Source organism: Macaca fascicularis, chromosome 2 (genome assembly GCF_037993035.2).
Source record: "Macaca fascicularis isolate 582-1 chromosome 2, T2T-MFA8v1.1".
Taxonomy (NCBI): domain Eukaryota; kingdom Metazoa; phylum Chordata; class Mammalia; order Primates; family Cercopithecidae; genus Macaca; species Macaca fascicularis.
The window spans coordinates 85867360-85888500 of record NC_088376.1 but is presented as its reverse complement, the minus strand read 5'-3'; the positions used below and the strand labels follow the sequence as shown (position 1 = coordinate 85888500).

The 21141-nt window shown below is 34.4% G+C and overlaps 1 protein-coding gene across 31 annotated transcripts in view; it reads right to left on the bottom strand.

Moving 5' to 3' along the window:
* The window catches only part of NLGN1 (neuroligin 1), a 916720-nt gene that overhangs the window by 13258 nt on the left and 882321 nt on the right, over positions 1-21141 (bottom strand). For 26 of the 31 annotated variants that reach the window (XM_005546411.5, XM_045385085.3, XM_045385087.3 and 23 more), the window contains 2 exons: positions 4778-4990; positions 572-1361 (listed from right to left, as the gene is read on the bottom strand). In XM_005546411.5, the coding sequence (XP_005546468.3) occupies positions 572-1361; positions 4778-4990 (1003 nt within the window). The remainder of the gene's footprint in view (positions 1-571; positions 1362-4777; positions 4991-21141) is intronic. The other 5 variants (XM_045385092.3, XM_074031413.1, XM_074031417.1 and 2 more) reach the window with 1 other exon arrangement.

The window sequence follows — 21141 nt, the reverse complement described above, 5'->3', positions numbered from 1 at the left end:
AAGAATTATTTAAATACTCACATACGTATGAGTTGTCTCATAGGCAAACTAGCAGAGATGACACGGAATAGTGGAAAGGATTTTTGATTTTAAATTAGTAGATAAAGGGTTGAGACTAGGTTCTGCTATATACCAGACATGTGACCATCTCTATGACACTCCCAGAACCTCAGGTCTCTTTTTCGTAAAATGGGATTAATAGTACCTGACCTGCCAGATTCAGAAAGGTAGTTGGAAGGATGAAAGAGTGTTGTGAATTACAAAGCACTATAAAATAATATTTTGTACTGCTGAACAATAGTAAATCTTGTATAATTCAAAAACCAAAAGCATATGTAATTAAGTAATGCAATTGAGATATGTACTTTCTTAACAAGCTTCTAAAACACCAGAAATAATAAAGCAATGACTTTTAAAAACACCATAATGTAGAATTAATTTTGAATAAAGGATTGTAATATATTGCAGGTATTAATCCAATATGAGATTATCTGGGCATAAATATCTATTATTTTAAAATGGTTAAAATAATATTTTTATTAAAAATAAACTTCATTCCTTAGGTACATACCCAGTTTTAGCAAAATTTGTCCAGTATGTCATTACAACTGCACTCAGCATCACATCATTTTTGGAAAAATTGCAAGGAAATAACTCTGTAGGACCAATCATGGGGATTCCCAGGACATAGGGAACCTCGTCTCCGTGGGCTGCATCAGCCCAAGCTGGAACCTGATCTGTTTGGCAATGATGGTAAAAGGCATAGAAGTACGTAGGTGAACCAAAGTTTGAGTGAAGATCTGCTGTGGCTACAGCTGGTGCCACCCACTGATGGTCCGTAAACAAAGCCAATAATGTCTTTCTTCTGGTTTCAGGGTTATGACGGTCAGCCCAGTCAGTATACATGAACTTAATGGTTTCTCTCAAAACATCTTTGCCTTCAGGATATCCGTATAAATTATCAACAAAATTTGAAACAGCGAAGTCAAAATCACTAGCTGATATACCATCATCGCTATCTACTATATTTTCAACAAATTTTAACCCTTCCCCTTGGTTCACTCCTAACATTATATCATAGTTGAGAAACTCTCCTTGCTCCATCAATATCTGAGGGTCATCTGGTATTACATCACCATCAATCACAGGTCCAAAGGCTATGTGGTATCGAGCTGGTTGAATATCTTGGTCAACAAGTTCTTTGTAAGGCTTCTTCTGTAGGCATTCCACTAACTCTACTGTATCTGAAACATTGCAACCAACTTTTGTGGCCAACATTCTGGCATATTTTGCAGGTTGAAAACTGACAGCCCAGCTGGAAAGGGCTGTTCCACTTTGAGCTATTGCTCGTTGAAAAAGTCCTATGGGAAAATCAACAAAGAATTTTAGATGATCTTTGAGTAATGTTGTGGTAAAACAGTAACATCTGATATTTTAGACATGTATATAAAAACCCAGATACAACTCAAGAAACAGGGAGATAGAGACATTTTTGCTTAAGGGAATTACACAAAGCCAACTGCAGGGTATAGTGGATTAGAGAGGTGGATCTAATTCTTCTGCTTTGAGTGGCACCTGCTTTAGGGATCAAGAAGCCTCAAAGAGGTAGCAGGCAAGAAGAAAAGGAGAAGATGTAGTGGTACAAAGTCCCAAGTATGTTCTTCAATGAGTGTGTAAATACTTATCATCAACATTAACCAGATGGGGCCAATCTTCTCCTATTCAAGTCCTCAACAGACTCTACATTGTCTGTTTGGAATATTTCCTCTAGCTTGGCTGTGCCTATCTTCCTTCAAAATAGTTCTATATATTTGTTTTAACCAGATGTTATTTGAAAAAGAATTCTTGAAGGCTCACACAATGACTGGGGCTGGCTGTTTGTTTATACCCTGGGGTTGGCCCTGAATTCACACAAAACAGAATATTACTTTAGACGTACTCTTTCCAATCTTCATGTCAGACATAGTATGCTGAATATTCATCTTTCAGAAGAAGACATAACATTTGAAGTGTTTTCACTAGGCTAAAGAAAAAACCATCAGCAGACAGATTTAGTGTGGTGTGATTTAACTTTTGCCACTGTTGAATGTACACTACTACTCTTATCATAAAAGATGAAAAGCACATGGTCCACTGCTTTTTACTTAATTGCATTTAAGAATTGTAAATGATGGTTCCATATGCAGTTTGTTAAGTGCTGCATGTCATTAAAATTTACAAACGCACTTTATCTTCTCATTAAGGTATTTTTCTGATAAAATTCCTTTTTTAAAAATATAGTTTATCTATTTGCTTTTAAATATTTAAATTTATTATCAATTTCCAAATACAGCTTTGTGCTTCAGTTATTTAAAAACATGCTTAATTATTCATATGTGTTAATGAGATAAAAACTCTTTTCACAAAGGTGTTGAAGCACTGTCTGAATTAGAAGGAGAGTTTTAGATATTTTTAACCTAATATGCCTATACATTCAACATGTCTGTAACATGTTGCCATACAATTCTAAAGCTATTTTAAAAATCTAACAGTATTAATATACATTTATTTTGGTTTTCTGACATCTTTATAAACATTTTTTAGTTTACTAGAACAAAGTATGCTAGAGCAAATGATACAAATGCAGATAATTTTAAAAATTATCTGTTTATTAACGGTTGCTGTTTATTAACGGTTGCTCAGGAAAATATTTTAATAAATAAAAATTATATAACTAAAATAGATCTGGTGATTTCTATAATATTATTTCCCATTTCAGGGACTCAACATTAACTAAATATACTGAAAGAGATTTAGAAGGAAAGGCACATCATGTTCAATATATCCTAAAATATACCACCTAGATGGTATTGGGAACACCATATGTTTTATCATTAGTGAAAGTGCCTCTTGTGTGGATGCAAGATGGGGTTTACTCACGGTATATCCAGGCCTGAGCATTGGTGCAGCCCTTTGTGGGGTTTATTGCCTTTAAAGTTTACATGTACATTGGAGGCAGAATCAGCTTGATGATTTCAAGAGATTTTTTTTGAGCATCTCCTGATAAAATCAGGCAGCTCAGTCTGGAGATAGGTTTAGGCCAAACCTAAGTTCATGTCTTTTTCCAGAGATAGACAGATTTCCCTGAAGTGTATAATAAAATGTTGTATTTTCAACAGTTTGCATAACCATTTCCCACTGTTTACCACACCATCAGCTGATGACTAGCAGTGTTAGCTGATGAACTAACTGACTCATCTTTTAAACCGTGCTAGTTTTATACTAGCTAAAGGTGGCTTTCATGTCAATTTTTGATCAAGTGGCCCCGAGAAACCTATATAGGTGGCTTAGTGTTGCTTTAGTCACATAGTGGCATTAGGAAAAATACTGAGATTAGAACAATCTAAAGTATATAGGTGGCTTAGGGTTGCTCTAGCTACATAGTGGCACTAGGAAAAATACTGAGGTTAGAACAATCTAATCTGTTTAATTAAAAACCACTAAATTTATTATTTCAAAAGAAGCCATTTCTTTACAGATGAAATCTCTCTTGGAAATGTTCATCTGTGTTATTTTGTCATCTTGAATCAGAATTGTACTAATATAAATGAAATCTTATATAAACTGTGTTAATAAATTGAGTCTATATGTGATTCTCCAAATATACAGATTCATTTAAGGACTGGCTCTTCTTTTGAAATTCAACACTCATGTGTTTTTGATACCAAAAACAAATATCATATATCTGGTGTTCCTATCACAAAACTCAACCTTACAAATTAAGATGCTTCATGAATTATATTTGACAGTATATACTTTCTTCTTGGATATAAAATGACAATAAAAGATCAGAAATTAAAAGATGGTCTGCGTTTTCATATATCCTCTGTCTTCCTCTCTATTATACATAAATAATGCAGAAAAAGTATTTGCTTTGCAAATTTCTCCAGCAATACTCTTCTGTTCTTGTGAAATTTCAAATTAATAATGCAGTCGGAATGGGTGATTCTATGCATGGTAAAATGGAGATGGAATTCATAAAGAACAATATGGTAAGCCTTGGACAGGCACTTTGGAAAAAATATGTCAAAGCCAGAAGATGGAAATGAGAAAAATATTTCATGGATTTCAGCAGCCTCAGTACTCCATGCTGCCTTGCCAAGTTTAGGGAGGAAAATAATGCTTTTGGAGCTAAAAATAGAAAAAACACTGAATCAAATGTATTTTTCTTTTTAATCAAAAGCTCTACCAGTGACCTTGATGCTTTGACAATTTTGGATCATGCATGCAAAATAATCAACAGTCCATTCTGTACTCAGACAACAAGCGAAATCACATGTTTTCAGACAAACTAGCTTACGACTGCTTCGTTAGCTTCATACTAATGAAGGGTTTAAAATGTCTATTGTCTTGAAAATAGATGATATACAATCCCTGCATTTAAAAAGTCTCATCTTTGATTTTGATCACTGAATAAACAAAGATGACAGAACTGTAGAATGTCTTTGTCTGATTTTTTCCTCAAATCACCCTTTAAAGGAAAGAAGAGTAACTGTAATGCTAACTATTCTGAAGTGTGCTTGAAAGGGCATCCTTACCAAGCTCCACAGGAGACAAAGAAAAGAGTTTGACGAAAATTTAAACATGCACAGAAAAGCTGAAGAAACAAAGCTTTAAACAGATATTGAGTTCAACCTAACACTCAGTTTGAACAGAGAAATATACAGAGCATCACATACTATTGATGGTGGTGGCATGCAGACACCAAAATTGTCAAAATTTGCAACCTGCATAATACCTTTGGTTGAATTGCTCCAACGGTTACCTTCAGAATAATGGGATAAAGTCAGCAGATTGACACATGAACCCCCAGCACCAGATCCAAAAACAGTGATTCTTAAGGGGTCACCACCAAAGAATCCAATGTTTTCACTAGTCCATCTTAAAGCTTGTATGAGATCAAGGAGTCCATAGTTCCCCTTTGCAGCCTGATCCCCTGTACTCAAGAAACCTGAAAAATATAAATTTGAAAAACACCTTTTGAGCTGACATGAACCAAATAGACATCAAATTTAAATACAAATGAAGCCTATATTAATCAAGGTAAGGACAGTCCAAGTTCATTAGTAAAGATTATTTCCCACCATAATAAAAGAATTTACTTTAGCAAGAATAGCAGTGACTGAAATCTGAAAAATGACATTTATCTTCTCCAAATGCCTCCCAACTTATCCAGGTAACAGGTAACAGGGACAGATAAAGGGAATGCAAACATTCTGAAAACCTGAGGAAAGACATTCCAGGGGCCAAGTTACTCAGTGGAGACATTTGGATAGTATCATGGGGCTTATGTAAATGCGCATTTTGCAGAAAACACTATGTCTGTCCTCAAGTTGCTTGTCATCGAACGTGGTTGAAATGTTAGGCATGTGTGGCAGAGTAGCAGGATGGAAATGTGTAGAGCAGGCGGGTATTTCTCTAAGACTTGTAGAGAAAGATTTGGTAAACTCCATAAAATTATATCGAACTCTGCATGTATATGACTATGTACATTTTTATCAATGATGATCAATGATTAAGAAAGAATTACTGTGCCAGAGATGACTTGAAGAGACGGTTAGGACTACTTTAAATGTCAAACTGAGGGGAGCTACTCAGTTAGCAAATGGTGTAGAATAATTGAAGGTTTTTGAAAAGTTCAGACATATATTTCTGGAATGCTCAAAGCTCTGCTTTGTAGTAAATCTGAAAATGAGTGGAAAATGAGGTGAATCTGAAAATGAGCGGGAGAGAAAATGGAGGCAGGGGAGAGAATTTAAGGATCTGAACTGAGAGAATGGCAAAGGCAATTGAAAAAAAGAAGACTGATAGAAAAAATATTGTGGCATTAAGATCTGAGTAACTGTTTTACCTATGAAAGTTGTAGAAGGGAGAGTCAAACATATTACTTAGCAATATCTTAAACATATTCACTCATTTAGCTGACCTAATAGCTTTTATAGTGTGTTTATTATAACTTGTAAAATAAACATCTATTCTCTAATATATTTTTGCATTTAGTATAAATGAAAATGTAGAAAGTGTTTCATAAAATACTCCATCTTATGGACTATTTTATATTATGTAGAAAATATTTAGAGTCCTATTAGATATAAATTGATTATATTCAGGGATATAATTTCCAATCTCAACAAATTTATAGAACCAATTTAAAAAAATTAATTCTGTTATTGGAGACTTATTATAGAAATTCAATATAATGGGTCAATGTGATAAAAATTATTTTATTCAATTTGAAATATATCTTTTTGTAAAATAAGCTAAGACATTGATTACATTTATGAAAACAAAACCATGATAACACTACCTATCAGGTTAGCAAATAAATCCATAATCAAACTGAATATATGGATAAGAAATTCTTTAGGATCATTATAGAAAGGAATAGATGAAGACAAATCCTCCTGAATAATTTTGAAAACTTTGAAGAAATGAAAGTGCTTAGTTATTCTTTTCCTACAAGATCAAAAATTCTAAGAAATAAAACTGCAGTCTCTAACTCATTGTGTGTGTGTGTGTCTCTGTGTTTGTGGAATCCTTAAAATGTTAACTTTCCTTAAGACTAAAATTGTAAAAACACAGTTCAAATAAACAAATTTTTCTGGTCATACCCATTCTCTTTTATTGAATTTGAATAATAATTTTAAAAAATTTTTATGGTGTCTTCTTAGATAGAAGTATTTGCAAATACTCAATATGCATATAAATTAGAGGACAATAAAATACAAAACAGAAGCATGGCAGGGAACTCTTTTAACTCTATTTGCTATCACATCAACTTTGGTATAAGACAGAATTATTAGTTTACATTTCTGAAAGACTCTCTTACAAATGTTTTGGTCTATAAAGACAGACTATTGGCAAGAACTCTGAAAACAATATTACGGAAGGATTACTGTACATTAGATAGAGAAAGTCTTGAAGGAAAAAGGATGTGTGTGTGTCTGTGTGTGTGTGAGAGAGAAAGAGAGAGAGTGAGTGAAAGAATAAGAACATAATACTCTTGTTATTAGGTTGGTGCAAAAATAATTGCAGTTACGTTCAAATTACTCCACTTACTTTCAAATGAATCTTTACATCCATACAGAATTGAATTACTCATAAAATAATCATCATCCAATGTGTAGCATGTAGAGAACCATGGTAATAAGACAATTATTTCCACATTAACTAAATTGTATCCCCTCTATAATTCCAGTTATAGATGCACTCTTTAGTCAAATAGCTTTGTGTTTATATAACAGTGCTGTAAAAAAAAAGAGTTCCTCTGAAGAGTAACTTCTACTTTATACATAGTCTAAAGAAATCTTGTAATACATTCAAGAAAGAGTTTTAAATAAAATAAATTCAGTTCAAAAATGTCATTATTAAACCACAGCATAGAAAATGGAGTAAACCATTGGGTAGAAGTTATTGTGTTGTAGCCTCAAAATGTCCAAGATTACTCAGTCAAGCTCCATGTTTACCCTTCAGTACTGAATTTCTCTTACTCCTGATTCTAGTGTATTTCATGTGTATGTTATCTATCTATCTATCTATCTATCTATCTATCTATCTATCTATCTATCTGTCTATCTATTTATCCATCTATCCATTCATCCATCCATATCATCTATCTGAAACTAACTGATCATTAGAGTAAATTTAGAAGACCACGTTGGGTTTTATTTTATGAAAAACTGATAGCAGCTGTCTTTATTAAGGCCGCTGACCAAGCAAATAACATGTCTTCAGACCTGGTAGAGAGATATATACTTGCATACATTTTTTGATTACTGATGGTATAACATCCTGTGGCTAAATTAAAGGCACAAAATGAGGAAAGTTAAATTGCTGTCTCAAAAGAGATACAGTTTGCTAATTACCCAAGTGATGTACATTGGCAGCATTCTTTATACCTTGCTATCTAGTGAAGCAGTCATTTAAAGTTCTTTTTAAATTGACTTAGCTGTTATGTCCTTAACAGCACCACTATTTCAGATCACTCTAGCTGAAACTTTACATTGAAGTGCTCAACTATAGTCCAGTCATTGGGGAACTCAATTTTGCAGAGTCCTCACTTTATGATTACTTTGGAGAAGAAGGCTTTTCCTTTAATGTCACTTAAATCATTCTTAACAGATAGTCACTACTTTATCTGACTTTTCTTGACACTCATTTTAAGTTCCTGGGATGTGTGATTAATTATTGTAGTAACACATTGACACATTATTGTTTTTGTAAAATAGAGTAATAATGACTATAAAACAAACTCTTTTCCTTTTCAGAAAAATGCACAAAATTATCCCCCCCAAAATTCAACTACTTAATTTACTTGACTCAGGAATATAAAACTTTAACAATTAGTAATTTTAAACTTAAGGCTAACTCTCAAAATTCATAATTGCAATTATGCTAAAAATTATTTGACTGATTCATATATCTACTACAATTGTCATTCACCTATTTGTTCAAACAGAATTTAATACCAGTCTTCCCACCTAAAAACTCAGTGTATCAAAAAAACATTTCCATTTGTGGTTCCTACATGAAACTACTAGTTCTACTGAGTTGATTACATCTACTGAGCAGGCTTAGTTTGAGTTTTCTGTTTACCTGAACTGGCAACAAGAGTTAGTTTCAAGTGCTAGAGAGAAACCAGGTAATTGCACATGGGTGCACAGGCTCTTGTAATGGAAAAATAAGACCAGGCCTGAAATAAATTGGACAAGAGGAAAATAAATAAAAACAGATAATTACTGTGACCAAGGTATTGGCTTAGGTTACTGTTGTCTATGGAACTCAGATAACTCTCTGATAGGCAGATCCTAAGGAGTGTGAAAGGAGCTAATTTAAATTGTCAGGCAGTAGCCCTGCGGTTTATTGGTTGACCCAATTTATACTTAGGTCTTTTACAATACAATCAAACAACCATGTACAAATATCTTTAGAATGCTAAAAGAAAAAAAAAAAAAAAAAAAAAAAAAAAAAAAGAATGCAGACTATTTACATTTGAGATGACAACTAGAATGTCAGAAATGTAAGATGACAGTGATTCTATACTGTAGCTGTGCTTCCTTCTTTTTTTAAGGTAGGAACATATTTGAGTGTCTATGTTTATAGTTGTTAATTTCTAGAAACACTGAATAGAATACAGTATTATTTTTAGCCCACATTATGTAGCTCAAGCTATAAGGTAGAAAAGAAATTTGCAGTGTTTATCAATGCTGTTGCCTGGATACAGATGACTGTGGTTTGTTCTTTGAGTCACATTGCTAAGTATTTCACAATAGAGACCATACTGAGTATTAAAGAGCCAGCCTTGCAGATATGAGACTCTGAATGATAGTGAGATGTCCTTCTAGGGACTTGGGAATACGGATCAAAAAAATAGCTCTTTAAGGACTTTGGATATTAAACATAAAAGGATTGAAAACTGTGGAAACAAAACCTTGAGTTCATCCAGCTAAAAATCCAACTAGATATCCTATGTGCTAACTCTCCTTATCTTTTCAGTTGCCAAGTTCAGTCATGTCTTCCTCTGCATTCTGCCTCTGTCTCGTGCTTTAAACTTTATGTCACGGACTTATTCCAGGTCCTCCTCCTTTCTTCTTAGACCCTTGAAATCATTATAACTAGTCAATTAACCTCCAAACTTTCAGCAAGTAAGTATTCCTTCTATCTGTCACTACTCACGTTTGAAAAATATTCTCTTCTAATGGGGTGACATGGCTATATGGAAATAAAATCCTCATGCTAGAATGTGATTAGTTTCCCTTTATTTCTGTTTGAGTCAAAATTGTTTAAAATATAATGTATTAAAATCCCTACAATTAGGCATATATGGCCAAATGATTCTTGACAAAGGTGCCAAGACTATACAATGGCAAAAGAACAGTTTCTTCAACAAATGATACTGGGTAAACTGGATATCCAGATACAGATCAATAAAGTTGGACTCTCAGTATACACCATATAAAAATTAACTCAAAATGAAAAAATCCAAAACTATTAAACTCCTAAAATAAAACATGTATTAAAAATTTCAGGAAATTAGATTAGGCAATGATTTCTTGGATATTAAACCAAAAGCACAAGAAACAAAATAAAAAATAAATAAGACTACACCAAACTTCAAAACATCTGCACATCAAAAAAACAATCAACAGAGTGAAAGGAAACCAACAGAATGGGAAAAAACAATTGCAAATTATGTATCTGATACAGCATTAATATCCAGAAATTTTTACAAGTAAACAACAACAACAAAAAACCCAAATAACCTAATTAAAAAATGGGCAAAGAACTTAAATAGACATTTCTTCAAAGAGATATACAAATGGACAATAAACACATGAAAAGATATTCAACATTACAAGTCATTAAAAAATGCAAATCAAACCCACACTGTAGTATCTGCTCACACCTATAGGATGACTACTATCAAAAACTAGGAAATACTTAGTGTTGGCAAGGATGTAGGAGATTTGCAACCCTTGTTTTGGTAGGAATGTAAAACATGTAGCCCTTATCAAAAATAGTTTGGAGAGTCCTCAAAAAATTAAACATAGGATTAGTATATGATTCAGCATCCTTCTTCTGTATATATATGTATATATACAAAAGAATTCAAAGTAGGATCCCAACACGAAATGTGTAAGTCCATGTTCATCTAAGTACTATTTATAATAGCCAAGAGGAAGCAACCCAAGTGTTCATTGACAGATGAACACATAAAGAAAATACAGATAAAGAAGATATACATATGATGCAATATTGTGTAACTTTAAAAAAGAAGCAAATCTTGTTACATGCTACAACATGGATGAGCCTCTAAAGACAATGTGCTATGTGAAATAAGCCAGTCACAAAAAAAGCAAATACTGTCGGATTCTACTCATATGAAATATCTAAGGTAGTCACAATCATAGAAAGAGAAATTAGAAAGGTGGCTACCAAGAGCTGTGGAGAGAGGGGAAGGGGGAATTAGTATTTAATGAGTATAGAGTTTCAGTGCTGTATGAGAAAGTTCTACAGATCTATTGCTAAACAATGTGAATAGGCCGGGCGTGGTGGCTCAAGCCTGTAATCCCAGCACTTTGGGAGGCCGAGACGGGCGGATCACGAGGTCAGGAGATCGAGACCATCCTGGCTAACACGGTGAAATCCCGTCTCTACTAAGAAATACAAAAAACTAGCCGGGCGAGGTGGCGGGTGCCTGTAGTCCCAGCTACTCGGGAGGCTGAGGCCGGAGAATGGCGTGAACCCGGGAGGCGAAGCTTGCAGTGAGCTGAGATCCGGCCACTGCACTCCAGCCTGGGCAAGAGAGCGAGACTCGGTCTCAAAAAAAAAAAAAAAAAAAAAAATGTGAATATACTTAATATATTAATATAGTTACTGCACTGTATATGTACAAATGGTAACAATGATAAATTTAATGTTAATTTTTTTTTACCATAATAATAAAAAAAATTCTCCAAATTGGACAACTTGGGGTCTGTGTGAGGGAAAAGAACACACACACAGCATTTAATTATTCGCCATATACAGCTAGCTTCCTTGCTATTGTGTTCCCTTGAAGGTTACTGTCTAAATTCTTCTTAGAAAGCAATGAAGGACAAAGTAAAAACAATTTCCTTTTCATGTGTATCTTTTGGGAAAAAAAACCTGGCTCTGAAATGAGGTCAATATCTTAACATCAAACAACTTGGTGGTATTTCCAAAATTTTATGTTTTGGTGAATCTACTTATTAATTTGTTCTAAGATAATCTGCTCTTTAATGACTTGCCTCAGAAATAACACACTGTGTTGCTGCTCATGGCTTCTGATCACTGACAGCTGGACACGGGGAGTACAGTGGGAAAGAAGAAGATGACTGTAAACAGATGCCTGGAAAGAAAATACCTATAGCTATTTCTTTGGTTTTCAGTTTCCAAATTCCAAAGTGTTACCATCTCCAGGTTAAAGAGGTGAGATTATTCCTTCTATATTACACTCAATTTTAACTTCTTGTGACTTCTTCCCCCAAATAAGACCAAAGTATTTATTTTAACCAGATTTCTTCCCAATTTAGGTTGTAATAGTTAGAAAAAAGGGTCCTGATTTACTTAGCTCTGCATCACATATACCATTCCCATTTCAAGAATGCCCCAAGATACTAGGGAAAAAGTAATCCCCAGTTCCAGCTCCCATCACCAACCCCATATTCTTCACCACAATTTAAGGCTGTTAGTGTTTTCTGGGTCTGCATCTTAAGAAAAGCTTATCCAGCACTCCCTTCTTTAGGCTATTGTGTACTTCCTGTCTATGTGTATCTGGACAACAAACCTGGTATCAAAGTTCACAAAGTTCCTGTGCATTTTGAATAACTGCTCTCACAAAGAAGTGGAAAAAGAAGAAATATCCCTTCTAAAAGGACTTTTGAGTCAAAAGAAATCACATCCTTCATTTCTAATTGCTCTGATTGTGTGGGAGTATGTCTAGTGATTTAAAGACATAGTGCACTTCAAAGCATGACATTAAAGAAACAACAATGTCTATCATATGAGAAAGTTCCTCAGGAAATATATACTTCAGAATTATACTATGTAGCTTCAGGGACAATAAAAACTAAACCTATTTTGCAATTTTCTAACTGTTCAATATTTATTTTTATCTTTCTTAAGTGTTCCTGTTGTAACCTGTGTGTATGTGTGTGTGCTTTGTAATATAGTATTTATAAGTCATTCATATTCTTTATTTTTTTCTGGACTACAATTTCTATCCACTGTAATTGTCCCCAAATAGTCATTATATACATGTTTGCTGAATGAAGGACAGTATTAATGTTATAATTTTCTATTAACACATGAAGACTAACAATTAAACTTTCCAAATGAAGTAAGTCTATTATCTTTCTTAGATGGCAGCAGTGAAGTGAGAACTTAAGAAAAATCCCTCTCAGCAGCCAATCTTGAGGGAAAGTACTCTAAGATGCAGTGTGGGTGCATTAGCTTTGAAGAGAGAAAAATAGGACAATCCTGGGTGGGGCTTATCCGAGATGAGATAAGTAGACACGTGGCCCAGTAGGCTATCCCAGAATATTGGTCTAGAATACAGGTCAAGGTCCTAAAGTTTGAGAGACTGTTGAGATTCCCTCAACATTTAGTGTGGCAAAAAGACAGCCAGACTTAGTGGGATAACCAGGATGTTGGTATAGCTTGGATATCTGTCTCCTCCAAATCTCATGTTGAAATTTGATCCCCAGTGTAGGAGGTGGGGCCTATTAGGAGGAGTTTGGGTCATGGGAGCAGATCCTTCATGAATGGCTTGTTCCCCTCCTCATATGACACAGTGGTTCCTCTTTGCCTCCCGCCATGAGTGGAAGCCAGAGGCTCTCACCAGAAGTAGATGCTGGTGTGATGTTTCTCGTACAGAACTGCAGAATCATGAGCCAAATAAATCTCTTTTCTTTATAGATTATCCAGCCTTAGGTATTCCTTTATAGCAACACAAACAGACTAACATAGGTTTGGGAGCAAATTACTGTGTCAATTAGTTAGTCCCTCTGAGTTTTGGTTTTCTAATAGACAATATTAATAATAGTATCCATCCCATAAAATTATCATTATTAAAAGAGATAATGTGGCTGGGCATGGTGAGCTCACACCTGTAATCCCAGCACTTTAGGAGGCAGAGGCGGGTGGATCACAAGGTCAGGAGATCAAGACCATCCTGGCTAACACGGTGAAACCCCGTCTCTACTAAAAATACAAAAAATTAGCCTGGGTGTGGTGGCGGGCGCCTGTAGTCCCAGCTACTTAGGAGACTGAGGCAGGAGAATGGCGTGAACCTAGGAGGTGGAGCTTGCAGTGAGCCAAGATTGTGCCACTGCACTCCAGCATGAGTGACAGAGAGAGACTTTGTCTCAAAAAAAAAAAAAAAAAAAGATGTTTTTAATATGCAAGGAGCTTAATATATGTTGTATAAAAATACTTTGGCTATAATTAACTAACTGAATTTGACATTTTCTTTATTATCACTTATTAAATAGAATAAACCACTCATCCATTTGTACTGAAAAAAAAATGAAGTCAAGAAGAATTAAAAGAAAAAAGTTTTTAAGAATTACAAAAAGTTAAATATTTATAATATACAAAATAGGGTAAAATTTACCACATTTTTAAACTATTCCATGGAAAGGAGTTGGCACGGCATCTCAAAATACATATATTCAAAAAATAGTATGCTGGCAAGGTTGTGAAGCACAGGGAATGCTTATACACTCCTGGTAGAAAGTATATTAGTTCAGCTACTGTAGAAAGCAGTTTGGAGATTTCTTGAAGAACTTAAAATAGAAATACCGTTCAACCTAGTAATCACACTAGTGGGTATATACTCAAAGGAATATAAATAGTTTTGCCATAAAGACACATGCACATGTATGTTCATTGCAGCACTATTCAAATAGCAAAGACATGGAATCAACATAGATACCCATCAGTGGTGAATTGAATAAACAAAATGTAGTATATATACACTGTGGAAATATGTGCAGCCATAGAAAAGAACAAAATCATGACTTGACATGCGATTTACCCATGTAACAAATCTGCACATACACCCACTGAACCTAAAATAAAAGTTGGAAAGAAAAAAAACAAATATATATATATATGTATACACACACACACACACACACACATACACGTATGCACTGAGGGCAACATATATATATATACACACACATATATATTTAACATATATATATGTTGCCCTCTTAGTTTTAGGTAGAGTAAGAGTATTTTGTTAAACAATAAACAAATTTAAGGAATTCTATTAAGGGTAAGGAACATGTTTGTATTCACTGTAGATAGTTTCTTAGAATTGAAACCAAACATTTAATTGGATTGTATTGTAATAAAAACAGTTTTGTGAACCAAAATACTATGATGATATGAAATAGAGGACATTGTGTCTTGATTTGCTGACAATTCATTATTTTAGAATAGTTTTTTAAAAATTTCTAATACACATAAGTGATGCAAATTTTAGGCTATCGGAAAAAGAGTAGAAAAAAAGCCATCTCCTCCAAAAACAGTGTGAGAATGAGGGAGAATGAGGGAGAGAGAGAATGCGAGAAAGAGAGAGAGAGAGAGAGAGAGAGAAGTGATATGTGAGAAATCTGATCATCGTAAAAGAGGTAGCAAGGGTCAACTGCAAATAGCTGGGTCTGAGTGGGAAAGAGGGATGCTATGGTCTTTAATTTCACACTAGCTGATCCCTGAGACAGACACAAATAATAGAAAGATACAAGATAAGGTCTGGGTAATGTATAAAAATGACAAGATAATTTAGTAAGAATGTTGACTAGACTAGATTATTTTCCATATTTTATTTCTAGTATATCAAATTTTTTTGAGAGGATAAATATCTCCCTAATGAATGACTAGGAAAACCTGGTATTTATTATATGCTGCTAATATTATAGTCTTCTCCATTAAAAGCTATTCTGACAGATTTAGTGATTTTAAAGCTTTTGAATACTTTCAGTATTTTTAAATGTAAAACACAGTAGAAAGAACTACTGTCTACACTTCAACCGTATCTCCAACATAATAACTTTTACTCTCCCCTCTTCAACCCTCTCCTTCTTTCCCTTTCCTCCCTTCCCTTTCTTTTCTCTCCCTCTCCTATCAAACCTGAACTCACATGTGGAATTTAGTTTTCTCTTTGGTCCCTTTAACTTTGAACAGTTTGTTGGTCTTTATTTTTCTTGACTTTGACATTTTTTGAGGAATATAGGTTAGTTATTGCATATAATGTCTCTCAATTAGGGTTTATCGGATGTTTCTTCATAATTATATTCAGGTTATGCATTTCTGGTAAAAGATTAGTGAAGGGATGTTGTATCATCTCCATGCACTACAATAGGAGGCACATGATGTTGCTTTGCCCATTGACCATTTGGTTTGGGTGGTGATTTTGCCATTTCTCCATTACAAAGTTACTATCTTCCCTTTGCAGGGGATAAGTATAAAGTATACAGATATATTGAAACTATAAACATTTTCTTTTACATCACTTTTACACATTAATCTTAACATCTGTTGACGATCCTTATCTAAGAAAATTTAATGTTATCATTTGTTTTACTATTAGTTGGAATTGGCTGTTAAAAAAAGCTTTTTCTTCTTTTCAACTTTTATTCACTTATTCATTTGTTTATATCATTATGGATTCATGGGTTCTTATTTTATTCTAGTGGTTATAATCTTTTACTGCCATATTTTGAGGCTACAATTGTCCCACATATGGCTAGTGGGAGCCCCTCAAAGCTGGTTCCTATGTCATTTTGACAGGTACCCATTACCTTTGAACACATCTTTTCTTTGGCACAATAAATACAGCAATTTTACAAGAAACCTCTAACTAGTAGTTAGGGGACTTTGGCTTTCTTTTATTTGTCTGGTTAAAATTTTTGAATAGTCTTCTCATATATAATTCCTAAATATTTAGTAATTATCAAATTAATTAAATTTACAAAAAAATTAATAAATGAGAATTAATTAAAATTACAAAAGCTAATTATAAAAATTATTACTATTTTTTCCAACTTTTAGTTTAAGTTTGGAGGTACATGTGCAGGATGCAGGTTTGTTACACAGGTAAACGTGTGCCATGGTGATTTGCTACACAGATCATCCCAGGATCAATACTTTGTACCCTTCAATCCAATCAAGTTGACACCCAGTATTAACCATCACACATGCATTTTGATTTATATATAGCTAATCCCGATGCTCTCCCTTTTCCCACCTCCACTCTCTGACAAGCCCCAGTGTGTGTTGTTCCCCAACATGTGTTCATGTATTCTCATCATTCAGCTCCCACATATAAATCAAAACACGTGTGTGATGGTTAATACTGAGTGTCAGCTTGATTGGACTGAAGGATACAAAATATTGATCCTGGATGTGTCTGTAAGGGTGTTGCCAAAAGAGATTAACATTTGAGCCAGTGGGCTGGGAAAGGCAGACCCACCCTTAATCTGGGTGGGCACAATCTAATCAGCTGCCAGCATGGCTAGAATATAAGCAGGCAGAAAAATGTGAAAAGAGAGACTGGTCTCACCTTCCAGTCTATGTCTTTCTCCTATGCTGGATGCTTCCTGCCATCAAATGTCAGACTCCAAGTTCTTCAGTTTGGGAACTTGGACTGGCTCTCCTTGCTCCTCAGTCTGCAGATGGCCTATAGTGTGACCTTGTGATACTGTGAGTTAATACTTTATTAATAAAGTCCCCTTTATATAATATATACATAGATATCCATGTCCCTGTGCAGGACATACCTCATTCCTTTTATTGGCTTCATAGTATTCAATGGCCTATATGGACCCCGTTTTCTTTATCCAGTCTATCATTGATGAGCACTTAGGTTGATTTCATGTCTTTGCTATTTGTGAATAGTGCTGCAATGAACATATGTGTGCATGTATCTTTATAATAGAACAATTAATATTCCTTTGGATATATAGCCAGTAATGGGATTGCTGGGTCACATGGCATTTCTGCCTCTAGGTTTTTGAGAAATTGCCACATTCTCTTTCACAATGATTAAACTAATTTACACTCCCATCAACAGTGTAAAAGCATTCTTTTTTCTTCACAACCTCACCAGCATCTGTTGTTTTTTGACTTTTTAATAATAGTCATTCTGACTGATGTGAAATGGTATCTCATTGTGATTTTGATTTGCATTTCTCTAATGACCAGTGATGATGAGCTTTTTTATATATGTTTGTTGGCCACATGTATATCTTCTTTTGAGAAGTGTCTGTTCATGTCTTTTGCCTACTTTTTAATGGGGTAGTTTTTTTTCTTATGAATTGGTTTAAGTTCCTTAGAGATGTTGGATATTAGACCTTTGTCAGATGGATAGATTACAAAAATTTTCTTCCATTTGATACATTGTCTGACTCTGTTGATAATTTCTTTGCTGTGCAGAAGCTCTTTAGTTTAATTAGATCCCATTTGTCAATTTTTGCTTTTTTAGTAATTGCTTTTGGTGTCTTTGTCATGAAATCTTTGTCTGTGCCTATGTCCTGAATTGTATTGCTTAGGTTTTCTTCTAGGTTTTCTGCAGTTTTGGGTTTTACATTTAAGTCTTTAATCCACCTTGAGTTGATTTTTGCATAAGAAAATTACTTAAAAATTCTAGTAATTACAGGGAACAGAAACTGAAGCTTATTCCTAAGTTTTGGAGTATAGTGGTATTTCATTTCCAAAAAAGAGGCATAAAATGGGGTAAAACCACAATCTAGAACAATACTAAATAATCTCACATACATTGCATATAGAAGTACCAACACACTGCCACACACACACAAACACACATGCACACACCAAGTAAAAATTGAAAGCACTAATGTCTATAATTCATCCTAGCTAAAAAAATACTATTAATGGCTTAAATTTCATAGATTATGGAAATAGCATGGTAATATGAGTTATGTAGATTATGTCATTAGAAAAAATAAAGGTAATGAGGAGGGAAAGAAATCAGCTTTCTTTGAACATTTCCAATGTTGTCTGAGAAGTGGGACAGCATTTTGGAGAGATGTAGAGATGATTAAGCAACCAATCTCTGGATTTACCTCCACTGGCACTCTTGACATGTTGTTGTCACTGGTGTATTGGCCTACGTCCCCTGAATAAACACAGTATACCTTTGTGTTCCTGACACCTAGCTTAATTTCCATGGAATAAATATTTCATGAAATAATAAATAAAAAACGAATGAATCTCCTGGTAAGACTTCTATTATTATACTCTCTTGCCTGATGGAGCATGTAGCTTCACGAACTTGGCCTTTGACTTGATTATCATGATACCCTGGGAATGGGAGAACACTAACATACACTATGCTCAATATATTTAAAACTTCTTTTATAATTTTTGAATAAAAATTTTCTGTTCAAGAAGGCCAGGAGCAGTGGCTCAAGCCTGTAATCTCAACACTTTGGGAGGCTGAGGTGGGCGGATCACTTGAGCCCAGGAGTTTGAGACCAGCCTGGGTAACATGGCAAAACATCATCTATATAAAAACTGCAAAAATTAGCTGGGCATGGTGGTACATGACTGCAGTTCCAGCTACTTAGGAGGCTGAAATGGGAGGATCGTTTGAACCCAGGAATCCGAGGTTGCAGTAAACTGAGATTACACTATTGCACTTCAGCCTGGGCGACAGTGAGACCCTATCTCAAAAAATAAATAAATAAATAAATAAATGAAATAAATAAATAAATAAATAAATAAATAAAAGAAGAAAAGAAAGAAAAAGACTTAGTTCTATAATAACCTAAATATTCTCTCTAAATCTCAAAAGCGATCAAAATATTCTAGTCTTTGCAGTGAGAGGGAGTTTGGCTGATTTTATCACTGTCACTCTCATTCACAGATTCCTCTCTGCAAAGTTCCGCTGCTCTTTGACATGTTTCAATGGTCAACTTCTTCTGTCTCTGAGGCTTGGCTTAAATGTTTTTGGGAATACTTTAAACACAGTTATCCTACTTTCCTCTAAACACCCAGTTTAATCTAGACATTCATTTGTAAGCGTGTACCAACACTGACTTGGAATTATTTGTTTAACACCATCCCCATATCTGGCAAAGTGTCACACATATAGTAGGTGTATCATAAATCTTATGAAGTTAAAGGTGGTTATTTCTAAGCACTTTTGATTCTGGAAAAAAAAGTAATTAAAATATATATAACAAGGGAGAATTAGTTAATGATTTCTTTTTATACATAGCCTAAATACAAATATAGTTACAAAAACTAGAAATGAGTATGTGAGGCCTGTTTTATATATCTTTATTACATTTTTTGCAGTTAAAAATGCTGATTTTGTTTAGAAATCCTAATATTTCTAAAGGAAAGGAAAAACTGGACCCAATATTTTTTTGTATTGGTAGACATAATGGTAGATTGTATCTGCCATTCCCGACATTATGTAGATAAAATCACTGTGGAAAACCTAAATATCTATAAGATTAACTAAGTGAAGGTAATATGTTTATTTTCACCTAACACAATTATTCATGCTTATGGACATAATAATTAGACTAAAATGTGAGAACCAAAATTGGTGTAAGTATTCTACAACACATGATCTAGAAACACATGTAGAGAGAAAAGCCTCAAGTTAGATGTAGTGAAAGCTATAGAGGAAAGAAAATTACATTAAGCTACTTTTCAGTAATCAGGTCTCTGATAGAACTTGAAAGATAATTCAAGTTTCTCACTACCCCAAATTTTAAATTACCAAAAAAAAAAAAAAAAAAATTAAAAAGGACTTTTCCTAAGAAATTACAATTAGCAGTTTTTAAGAGACAAGCTTGCGAACCCTAAATTAAGGCCATATGGTATGTATTTTGGTGCATCTGCTAAGTGCACATAAAAGCACTAGAACAAGGAACTGAAATATCCTGAGGCAAACTCCTGATTCCAGCAGCCAGTGTAGCAGTATCAGCAGCTAGCTTCAAGGAATCTTGTTTACTAATGCCAAGAGGATATATAATAGTTCTGAGTTAGCTGTTTACAATTAATCCACCTAAGATTGAAAACTGGAATAATATTTGGCTTTTGGATTCCACTCAAGTTTAAGCAACATGGTGATATTGGCTTCCGCAATCCTCTGGAGGTGCTGTCTGAAGCCCCAAATCTATTGCTGTGTTAGCCAGTGAAGGCTCACCAAGGAGAAAATTATTCATGCAACTTGGCCTTCAGTTAGAGAAATTTTTCAAAAGTTTTCCCAGGGTTGGAATTACTACAGTAGCTAATATGGATCTTCAGCTCAGAGGGTCATGGAACGCTGTTCAGCAGAGAAGGAAATATTGAAACAAGTAGAAGGTCAATTTAGAAGAGGCAGTGATCTGAATCTCCCCCAGGGTGCCCTCACATTAAGCTCAGATTTATAATTGAAAATAAATCTTTCATGTCCGAGTGACAAGTCTGAGGTCCTGTTCTGGGCGCAGTTTTCACTAAGCATTATATTTTCCTGCTTGAAGTCACTGTCCTTTTCAGCTGATTTGACCTGTAATGCCACAGTTGGATGTTGGCTGCCAAGTGATTAGCTATTCA